Source organism: Carassius carassius, chromosome 31 (genome assembly GCF_963082965.1).
Source record: "Carassius carassius chromosome 31, fCarCar2.1, whole genome shotgun sequence".
Classification (NCBI taxonomy): Eukaryota; Metazoa; Chordata; class Actinopteri; order Cypriniformes; family Cyprinidae; genus Carassius; species Carassius carassius.
This window is the reverse complement of record NC_081785.1, coordinates 21636730-21648866: the sequence shown is the minus strand read 5'-3', so window position 1 is coordinate 21648866 and position 12137 is coordinate 21636730. Positions and strand designations below refer to the sequence as shown.

At 38.5% G+C, this 12137-nt stretch overlaps 1 protein-coding gene across 1 annotated transcript in view; it reads left to right on the top strand.

The window, feature by feature from the left end:
• The first annotated feature begins 1867 nt into the window (after positions 1-1867).
• LOC132111767 (kinectin-like) overlaps positions 1868-12137 on the top strand; it is a 29168-nt gene continuing 18898 nt past the window's right edge. Inside the window, exons 1-5 of the mRNA XM_059519353.1 lie at positions 1868-2197; positions 7934-8583; positions 8908-9099; positions 11483-11617; positions 11947-12077. Of these exons, the coding sequence (XP_059375336.1) occupies positions 7935-8583; positions 8908-9099; positions 11483-11617; positions 11947-12077 (1107 nt within the window). The 5' untranslated portion in view covers positions 1868-2197; position 7934. The remainder of the gene's footprint in view (positions 2198-7933; positions 8584-8907; positions 9100-11482; positions 11618-11946; positions 12078-12137) is intronic.

Sequence of the window (12137 nt, the reverse complement as noted above, 5' to 3'; positions counted from 1 at the left end):
TATTCTCGGCGTCTCAATTGGGCACAAATTGATAGGAAATATAGAGAACGTCATTGTTTACAAAATAACCGGAGCTCATTCTGAGCGTGAAAGGGGCGAGATGTTCAGAGAAGGGACAGATTGGTGTGGAATAAAGGTAAATTATGTACAAAAAATAAAAAAAACTAAGCATGAGCACACATTAGACTGCACCCCCATAAACACAATCAAGCCTAGAAAAAACCCATTTCATTCATTGCGCTAATGTTTTTAATGTAAATGTCTTACAATCAGGCGGCTACTGTACATGTAATCGTCTATGAGATTTTGACATGTTGTATTTGTGGGTGGTATATTAAAGCAATAGCACATAAGAAAGAGTGCTGATGTTCCAAATATTGGCACACCTCTGGCTTGACAGCTGGTGATCATAGATGTGCTGATATTTGGAACAACAACACCAGAAGGTCTTTTTGAGTGAGTCTTGAACCTTTCCCTCCAACCAACTCATTAAAAACACAGATTCGTTTAAGAACAACACAAGTTATGAGTGAAGCAGTGAATCATTCACTCAACGAGTCTATGAGCCCCTTGTCATCACATATTTCTGTAACAGTGTAGCCTGCAGAGGAGTGACCAGTCATACCTCATAACTAATGCACAGACGAGTGGAGAGACACAAACTCAAGGTCTGAAGTAAAGTAAACAACCCAGCTTTACAGTTTTTATATTTAGCTTGAGTCAGAACATGTTCAGTCAGTATCAGTAATAATAGTCAGTCTAGCTTGCTAGGCCAGTGAGACTTGAACCGCCAAATTCACCCTTTTATATTTAGAGTATTCATATCTGCACTTAACCCTTTAAAGCCTTCTGTAACAAATAATATAATCTACCGCTTGCATTCTGTCATCTGACTTATAGTTCATACTTTGTAGCAATTAGCAGTAAAATGACTTTTAGTTTCATTTCAAGTTGTGGTACATGTGTCTTTATTCTGTGAAATCTATAGATTTTTATAAAGTTAACAAAATAATGACATTCATACTGAAATTAATATTTCAATTGGAAGATTTACTGAATTGAGGCCAAGTTGCTTTATTATTTCATATGTCAGGCTTTACAGGGTTAAAAACATCGTGAGTAAAACCAACCCATGCAGTTCTGTACTAGTCATGCTGTTCTTCTGAGCTCGTGAACTCCAGCCCATTCATCAAGAGCAAGATCTCCAGCGCTCGCGAGATTTCCGGAATTCGTCATCCCTGGGCTCCCTGGCAGGGCTCCGTCTTCCTCTCCCTCGCTGCGTTTCAGCCCACACTGAGTCTGACCTGACCCTGCCGGAGCGAAACAAGCCGACGTGCCGCCTACAACCGGCCCGGAGCCACAGTCCACAGCGCGTCCACTTAAGGAACGCCTTCACATCCCGACAATAACAGTAATATCGAGGACACACCACCGCAGGTACGTGAAGCAGCGGCTTTATATCCAGACGGTGGAAGTGAAGTGAAGCGTGAGTGGATGGAGCAGATCGCACGGGGCCTAGCGCGCTGTGCGCTCCGCTATATGGAAGGCCAAATGGGTCAAAAACACGTGAATTTTAATGCGTCAACAGCACCGCCGGGACACAGGACAGGGGTTTAAATGCTGAAACCTTGAGATCCAGGCTGTCGGTAGACCGAGAGGACGCGAGCTCACGATGCTAGTTTATTTGTGCTCTGCGTGCGGGTTTTAAGCCTGATGAACAAGCTGATGATGTCCGAACAATCCACGCCTCTTTCTTTAAAAGCTAAAGCTAAGCTAGTGATACTAATAAGTGCGATAGAGCTGAAGATTTTATGATATTTTGATATTTTCACCACCTTCCGCCGTCGAGCTGAAACACGCTGTGCTTGTGCTGCTGGTTAAGGTTAGTTGGTCTGTCATGAGTTATGGCTAGTGAAGTGTAAGTCAGTTTCTTAGTGAACAGGTCGACCTACTTTTAATCCCGACTGTCATGCAGTTATTTCAGCGAGGGACAGGCGCTCTGTACGGACTTTGCTCCTTGTCCTGACCTACTGTTACCTTATCTCGAAGGAGTGAGCTTTATTGTAGACCTGTTAGTGTAAATATCTTCCTCACAGTGAAATTTTTTTTGTTTGGTCTGGAGTTTTCACAGAAACACTGCCACTGGAGCCTGTTTTGACTAGTGGTTCTGGTTCTTCGCACGTTCTTCTCGATGCAGGTAACTGTAAGGATTGTCTGTAGTAGTTGGGTGGCTTTTAATAGTCACTTTAAGTTTGCGCATGCGCACTGACGTGCCATTCAAAGAAATGAGAGGAAGCCTTCATGACAGGGACACATGGGTCTCGACCTCATGAAATCAGGATTGTGCTGTGGCTTTTAATCCATGCCTGGTGTAGCACACTTCTAAGAGTTTACTACTTCTAGCAGGTATATTTAAAATATACAGTCATTTCTAATGGGAAGATAAATCTACAATTTAGATGACTCATAGCAGTTGGATTTCCGGAAGTAAAAATGCCTGTCATTTTGACCATGAAAAATTGCTTAAAAAAAAAGCAAAGTATAAAGCTTTAAAGACAGACTTAATGTGAGCTCAAAGGATGTTAATTGAAAGGATATGCTTTTGTTGAAGCCATCAGCTTGTATTATTTAAAAAAAAATTTAAATAATTGTTTTACATTTTTACCCAAGATTCTGCAAAGAAATCTCCACAAATTAGACAATCAAAACAAGCAAATTGCGCTCTTTAGCATCCACCCACTTCCATGAAGCACCATATAAATATTTGTATGTATCTATAGCAAAATATGAATATATATGTGTGTCTGTGTGTGTATAGTATGTATTTATTGCTATCTCCCTCTCACTATATATATATATATATATATATATATATATATATATATATATATAGGCTAGTTTCTATATGCATAATCAATTAGTTTGATATTTATCCATAATTTTTTATAAGATTTTGCCATACACAGTCCTTGCAAAAGACAGTTTTTTTTCAAAATTTGTAATGTTGTGATTTACCTTGCAACATCAAGTAGCTTATCATGGTCATCGCCTGTGATGTTAATACAAACATTGGCTTTTTATTAAAACACAAAGCATATGTCCAGTCCCTAAAACATCTTTCAACAGAAAATGTTATTACAGAGAATTGTATTATTGAAGCATTTTGTGAAGTCTGTAAGTTTGTTAATATTGGTGAAGAGCTGCTCTTTTCACACAGTGCTGTCAATACGGACCCTGATTTTCAACCTCTTTGTCTAAACTATTTATCTGAGAAGTGTGTATTTAAATAAACACAGAGAGGTTTACGTAATTAAGACAAGTAGATGACTTCATTTTCACTTCCTGTGCCTCCTGAGCTGAAACTCACAACACAACAAAGAAAGGCTTTCCTATCCTTATCCTCTATGTTTCTGAGGGACCATTTGAATGTTTTAAACAGTCCTGTACAAATAATAGTGTAATAATGGGTATATTTCAGTTCAGGGACTCAAAAGTCATGTGAGTAGTAGTCGATCATGGGAATAGTTTTGTTTCCATCACCTGTTTTTATGCACGTTGCATCAGAAACGAGTGATGGAAATACATTTCGAAAGAAAATAAAAATCCCTTAATCCCAACCCCCAAAAAAAATATTTCAATTGTGCACACAAGAAAAGGAAACCCAGCTATTGATTGGCTATGTTTGAATTGGAATATATACTGCCTCCAATTTGGTAAAAATAGGAATTGAAACTGTTTGCAATATGTAACGAAAAACATTTAGTTAGCACCGTAAGAAGAAATATATCACGTTACCTCATTGCATTGCATTTTTAATTGTGGAATTTAATTTTGGAAATAATGAAGATTTTAATACATTTAAATTCTAAAATGTAAATTTTTTAGAAAGTATTTATATTGTTACATTTTAATTCAAGTAAATGATTCATAAATTCTGCCAAATTTTGGCTGCCTGATCAATGAGATATTTAAAATAAGGGTTGGTATTACATCTGGTTTATGACATTGAAAATGGTTGACCACATTGCATTGTGGGATTCAATACCCATCCTAGTAACCTCTGTGATTGGAAAATATAAGCCAGACGGGTATTCCATGCATGCAGTTTGCATACTATGCTCTACGCTACAGAAATAGAAATAGCATAGCAGTATGGTATTCTGAACATAGCCATGCAAAGTGTTTACTAATCCAGATGGCAGTGCGGCATTGTGTTGTTGAGTAGATCGGTCCACTTTGCTTGGCACCAGCTACATAAATCAACGGTCTCTGACAAATTCGCCATCGCTAAACATCTCAGCCTATGGCAGCGTTTACAGACACACTGCTTCTAAGTGATTCACACCTTTGTTTTCCATTTTCATCTTAGCAGGGCACAGAAAAGCACACGTAGTTTAAAGCAAGTGATCGCACCACACCCATCTGTGTGCTGTGTGAATCTAACACACGTGAAGCCTAAGAAATGTGTTTCCACTTACTTAACAAGGAATATGCAAGTAAGGGCAATGAGCAGATTTAGCTTACACCTCAACAGCTGCTTGTCCTGTCTTGTATGTTTTCAAAATTCCTTTCCTTCATTTGCGGTAATCTAGTATGCTTTCACATAAGTATTTTCTCACTAGTATTATATTGTAGGCTTTTTTTGTTTAACATTTACGTCAACATTTTAACTGACTAATTAGGGCTGCAATGAGTAGTTGATAAGCAAACTAAGTGTAGTCATTTTAATAAAAAACAACATTTTTTGTTAAACATTTAATTATTTACAAGAACTGTTTTCTATTTTAGTATATTTAAAACAAATATTTTATGTAAGCAGATATGATTGTTTATTGATATTAATGACAACTTTAATACTTACGCCCATGCAGAATATGCATTATTATTATTATCTTTGTATGAATGAAACTAACTATTTGTATGTGTCTGATAATGGATATGGATTTAATCTTTTGTTTTAATTCTGCTTTTTGACACAATGCATGATTATTAGACTACGCCTATAAAACATTCATTATGAATACTTTGCTAATAATAATGAATTTAATTCATTATTAATGTGAACTGTATTGCATATTAACAATATGGTACCATTTATTGGTAGACCCTATATAATCAATAACCAATAAAAATATGTATATCAGTGGAAAATATTGCTCAAACATTTTTTAGTCTGTTTAAACAAGGCAGAATCTTTTAAGCAGAGCTAATAATACTACACTTTTTTTTCTGGTAACTGAAAGCACAATCAGATCAGACAAAATATTATTTATTATTATACAGATTTTTGTAAATGACATGCATTCCAGTTCCACCCTGATTCCATCTCTGCCTTTAATGGGACTATTTGCTTGTTAAGAACATGACATACTATAAATAAAGAGTTCATATGCATCTTTCATGGAAATGGTTTCTTTTGGCTAAGTAACACTGTGAGATGTGACCGGAAATTGGAGACTGATGGCCTCTTTAAGGACTCCTGGGAAATTGCAGTAGAATGGTGATCCTTAATGTATTCTTAATGTAATCGGCTTATCCATATTCCCAACACAGTGAATCTCTCGGACATGCTGAACTGAACAGACTCCAGTCAGACACAGAGCAAACGGCCGTTCCAGGATCTGGTGCTTCTCGTCACTGGTTTTCCTCACTGTCCTGAAGGCAGAATTCAGCCAGACATCCAGTACAATAGTGTACAGTTTCTGTTTTGTACGAAACCACTCAACCAAACATCCACTTTTATGGCTTCCATTAAGAGGCCGTCTTTTCCTTGTTGCCTCGTCGTAATTAAACATGAGACAAGACATAGATTTTTTTTTCTTTCTTTTTTTATTGGTAGTAAACTATTTCATTCTGTCCGACTCTGGGTTTTTCATGATCATCAAATTAAAACTGAAACATTATAGTATTGCATTTCTTTAAATAAAAAAAAAAACATGACCTGATTTAAAAATAAATCAGCTAATTCCCAAGGCATAATTTCTTATTTTAAATGTAAAATTACTAAAAATCAATAAAATCTAAAAAATTAATAAAACCTTACCTAAAATAAAAATATAGAAATAATATCTAAATCAAAATATTAACAAAAACTATAATAGTTATATTGATACTAAAAGAACACTGATCAGACCTTTTTTTTTTTTTGATGCTGTTTACTTCCACTGGCTTGAATGTCAACCAAATGCAAAACTGACTTTCCCTTCAGAAAAGATTTTTTCTTATAAGGTCACTCTGAGGCTTTTTAGTGGCTAAGCTTTGTATAGATTATCATTGAAGGGGGAGTCAGTGCTGTTTTTAGATCTGCGACCACTCTGCATCAGTGTACTCGAGTGATATTTTTGTTGCTTGCAAAGCCCCTCTGCGCTTGATTTTGTGCTTGAGATGTCAATTGAGTTAGTGAAGGGTGTCTTGAATGACCGCTCTGGCTTTGCATATCTCCACAGTGTCATCTGTTCAACAAACAAATGCTGTTTGTTTTATATTATAGAGGCTGTTTAAGCTTTGTTATTTAGCTCGGTGATCATTATGCTCATTTACAGTCTGTGTTCTCGCTGAAAAAGTGGACGTGTGAGAGTGAGTGTTGCCCGCTCATGGGTGCGTAGCTTGATGTCAGCAAACCCAGATTGCTGCCTTCAGCACACATACTAATTGGATCATACCACTGTTAAAGGGTGGAGGTGAAACGGACAAGCCAGAAATATTGAGGCGGCGATTAGGTGTGATTTTTAGAGTAAGAGAAGCAAGTAAAAGTCAACCACAGAGCAGTCAGTGAATACTGTTGGTTGGCCATATTTGAACAGCCAATGCAATTTGCTGAATAAGTGTGCCAAAGTGTGACGATTCTGCTTTGCCTGAGGCATTCTGTAATGCATTACCTGTTGAAAGTACAAATGGATAGCAACTGACAGTACACAACTTTGTCTCAAGGTTTTTAAGATGATAATGAGATTGATTCTGAGGGGTAAAATGATGTGATTTACCTGTAGGTCTGTTGCTTAGAATTAGATGCTACAAAAGCAATATAATATCCAAAGAGTGTTATGTAGTTGCAGGAAAAGGATGCCATATCATCATGTACTGTACACACTGCTGCCAAATACAGGTTTCGTCTTGTGCCGTCACATTAGGCTTATATTTCCAAATAATTGTTGGTTAACTGTTAGCAGCTATGTTTGTGGTTTTGCAGCTGCAAGATGTAATGCGGTTGCCACTAGGGGTGTTCGATGTTGACAAAGTAAAATCTTGATATTTTTGGTGATAACTGTAATTAGGTGATATTTTTTTTCCTGGAGTGCGTCTTCAGGTGTGTGTAACTGCTTTGCACACATTGAAAACAGTGCTTGGGTAATGAATCGAGTTCTTTCGCTGCTTCTTGTGCTTTTAAAATCGCTTGAACTTGTAAATTTGCAAATTAATCTCCGAATCACATGCATACCTGGTCTGTATGGTTCACGGATCAACTGCGATTCATTTGACTTGTAACATAGCCTATTACAGATCAGAACAATCATTAATTTAATAATTTAACATTTAGTCTCCTTTCACACGGAGACACGTTTAGTTGTTTATGCATACATTTTGTATCATATAGGCATTTCGTCCAGACGGATCCGGCGTTTTGGGGGCGTGAAACTGATATTTTTTTTAACCGGGTCCCAGAGCGGATATATCCGAGTGGATGATATTTGACCGTTTAGTTTGGCTGATGTCCCATTAATTTATTTACATTTACATACAGTTAATGAGTGACCATCTGGTTTGGTTAAGTAGTCTTGATATTATGCCTTTTTTCATGTTAGTATTTTGGCAAATTTTGATTCTTTGTAGATTGCATTTGTCAAGTGGCTGTTTGGCCAAATTGTCATGCATCCTGCTGGACTGAACATTTGTTCTCAATTCTGTCTTTCTGTTCTTTATTGCGTTCTTCAAGAATGGCGCTGGACATGGCTGACTCACAGTACCTTCTCATCCTGGCACCGTCGCTGGTCATTGCTCTTATGTTCCTCTTTTTCTGGCTCTTCATGAAAGAGACCTCCTATGAGGAGGTTCTGGCCTACCAAAAACGAGACCTCAAATTGCCTCTGGCCAAGCCCGATACTCGTAAAAAGAACGAGAAAAAGAAGAACAAGAAGAAGGAGACTGGTGGAAGTGGATTGGGAGGAGGTGGGGACGGCGAGTCAGAGGAAGACCTGAGGGATTTCAATATATCTGATGCCACTAGCCCTACCTCGAATGATGAAGATTCTGAGGTGGTGCCCGTGAATCCACCTGTTGCTGCTCCAGTCCTGGCAGAACCTCTGTCTGGGATAAGAGAGAGGAAAAAGAAAGAGAAAAAGCCAAAAGCTTCTCCAACTGCTGCTCCAGCTTCTGCCCCAACGGTTGTACCCCTTTCCCGTAAAACCCCAACTACTATTCCAACTTCAGAAGAACCAGAAGTCAATGGCTCCAAACCTTCTGTTCGTAAGGAGCCGCCCCTCCCCTTGACCAAACAATCCAGCCCACTGCAGCGTCAGGCCACGCCCCCTGGCCCCACTGAGACTACCAACAAAAAGAAAGCCAAGAAGCAGAAGAGTGAGTCTGGTGAGTGGACTTCCTACAAATAAGAATATGTATTATGCAATTGCTCCTTAAAAATATGCAATGTTCTCATTCACGAATGCAATCCAGTTTGTGAACCGTAAAGCCCAAAAGTATACTTCAGTTATGAAGCAGGCGCTTTGCATGCATGTACAGCTGGTTTTTGTTCTGCCAAATATTTCCAGATGCTGAAATTCCAGTGCATCACTACTAAAAATCATTCAGAACCAGAACCATTCAAAAACCATTCAAAGCATCCTGACAACCACCCAGAACACTTCTTCTCATGTTCCTCTCTAAAGATGCCTGACCCTTTATTTCTCACAGAAGAGCATCCACCTGAGGCCAAGCCTGATCTGTCTCCTCCTGTGGTGAAGAAGGTGGAGCCTCTGATCATCGAGGTGGAGTTAAAGGCAAAGGACGGAGCCGTCCCTGTTGCCACAGCAGCAGCACCACAAACTGCCTCGAGCGGCAGTGGGCGTAGGAAGAAGAAGCAGAAGGTGGATCCTGTCATCACAGGTAAGAATAAGCCAAAATCAGACAAACTAGAGAGGTTAAAATTCTCTGAGTCAACGATGAGAGCCTAAGGAAATGTCAGTGAATCAATAAAGTGGGCATCTGGTCTGTTAGATATATGGCAAGGTTCCGTAAAGCCCATAAATGTAATGACCTACTAGTTGATTAATCTTTGACAAATTTCCATGACATTCTGCGTTATACAGCAAATCCGTTTTTATGACTGGATTTAGCGATTCCTCTGTGTTTCGGCATCATGGAAATCATAGGGCACTATGTTATGTTGATGCAAATTGTAACAATTTCACTTACATTATAACAGCAAGGGAAAAGTACTTCTTGCACAAATAAGGTAATGGGCGGATCAAATACCTACTGGGATATTTAAAGCCAGTAGCAGCTTAAAACCACTTAAGGAAAAAATATACAATCGATATGTACATATGTAGACTTGAATTAATTGTATCTTAACGAAAAATCAATAAGAAAAGTTCAACAAAATGTATTGAAAGTTATATCACATTAATACTAGGGGTGGCACGGTTCAACTTTTTCACGGTTGGGTTTGTTTCACGGTTTTAGAGTCACAGTTCGGTATGTCCTATGTTTATGGAAAAACTATACTTTCTAATAAAAAAGAAGAATATTCTAGCCAACTACAAGCAGCAGCACAAATAAATACAATAGAGTAAAGATACAAACAATAAACAGTGATTTTCAGTTTTGTTTTTTGGCAGGTCTAGCATAAGTTTTTAGGTACAGAAATTGAATAAAGTAATCAAATGTAAAACAGCATTGCTTATTGAACTATTTAAATTAAAGATTATTCTTTATTAAAGTTATAAAAGCTTTTTAATCAAGAGCAGTGAGTGGTTTCTTTGTTGTTGCTGTTTCTGTTAATATAAAGACTGTCACTTTAAGAGAATACACTGATACAGTGGCCTGCGTTCAGCCGCCTGCCATGTCTGCGGTAGGATACTTACCAAGACGGGCATTTTGACATTTTTTTTCTGAATTTGTCCATTTAAACACCGCGGGCCGGGCCGGGCCGATATTTCCCGCTACCGTCCTCGGGCCGGGTCGGGTCGGGCCCTTGATAAAGCACGTCACGTGTCATGCGCAGCGTCTCGTCCACTCGCAGTCTCGCATGCGTGACGCATCACACCTGCTGTGCGTGCTGTACTATTCAGTAGAATAAGTGCAACATGGAGCTTGAAGAAGCAAAGAAAAAAATTAAAACAGGAGAATTAACTTTGAGCAAGTTTGGAGGAAAATCGAAGGTATGGAAACATTTTAAACTAGTCGTGGGGAGTGACAACATATGTGTTGGCCTAGTCTCGTGCATTAAATGTGGCACGCATATATATATATATATATATATATATATATATATATATATATATATAACTGCGCAGCTCCCCCGTAGTCTAAATGATCTAGCACAGCAGCACCTGCGGTTAAAAAAAAAAAAAAATCTGGCGCCGCCCCTGGTTATAACGGCCCACATATTAAAAATGGTCGGGTTTAAATCGGGCTCATAATTACAGTGGACGGGCCGGGCCGGGCTCGGACACAACGTGCTCGGGCTCGGGTAGGGTCGGGCTTGATTTGTTGGGCCCGATCTAAGCTCTAGACTCAGGCCGCTTCCCCGATTCAACTCCAGAGTTCCCTCTCCCCGTACGTCACTTCCCATTCTCCTTAAAACATATTGCGTGACAAAACACTGATGAGAGGACCAAAAAAAAAAAAATTATAAAAGTCCTTATAACAGTCCGTGATTACGCCACAGGTACCTGATATACAGTTCTCTTATTTTACCCGTGAAGACAAAAACCAATACCACAAAGCATGTTTATCATCACCCCAAAAAACTGTACAATGAAGGCAAAATAGATGACTATTACAAAATTACAATCAATCAAGCTTCTAATAGGGAAAGTTGATCTCTAACTTGCATCATATCTGCAGTTTGTTGTTTATATAATGAGAGAATTCAGTCAGTGAGCGCATACACGCATGGATGCTTTTCTTTCAGTGTAACATTTCATTTTAATCGTGACAGCTGTAATATATAAAGTTTAGTTGTGCAGGGGCATTTTTTTCCCCGTTATCTTGAATTTGCGGGGCGTTTTTGTTCATTTTTGTAGCATTTTTGCCACACACCCGTTAATTTCCGACCCTGCTGTAGTGCATTTTTAACTTTCATTTGGAAGTTATCTTCCTCATTAACTGTTATTTATGGAAAAGAGCAGCATGGACATTCTTCTAAACTTCTCATTTTGTGTTCTAGTGAAGAAACAAAGTTAATCAGGTTTGGAACAACATGATGAGTAATGGTTTTAGTTCTGTATTGCTTTAATAATTCCTGTGGTCATATATGTTTCAGTGGATGAGGCACATGTCCAGTCCTCAGCCCCAGTCACTCAGACGAACCAGCAGAACAACCAAAACAATGAGGCTCCGCCCCCTGCTCCGGCACCTGCTAAACATGGCAAGAAACAGAAGAGCGAAACTAACAAAGGTACTTGGTATCTTTTAATACAGGTTTTTTTTTTTTTTTTTTTTTTTTTTACAGTAGTACACTGAATGGGGAATATAGCCAGATTTTAATTATTTTGAAAAAATTTATTGATGCTTTTCCATGTTGAATGAGTTATAAGTATATTCATAATTGGCATTTCTCCCTGCATTCCCCACCATCTTGAAATTACAAAGGATGTCCTAAAGAAGGCATATTAAGAGACATCAAATCCTATGATCCCATTAAATACTGCCTACTGAGGATTTAGGAATTGTGATAATTTCCTGATGGCGTGAGCAAGAGGCTGATGTGTGTCTGATTTTGTGCAGAGAACTCCGAGGTGAAGCTCAAGGAGCTACTGGCCAGTCTGAGTGGACTTGTGCTGTCAGATTCTGATCTGGTCAGTCTCGTCTCACTGCTCCGAAACAGGAGTCCCAACGCTTTGGACAACTGGTATAAGGTTAGAGGATTAGATTGACTTTTATTTTTCTTTTAGTGTTTTTTTTTACCATCGTGCAAG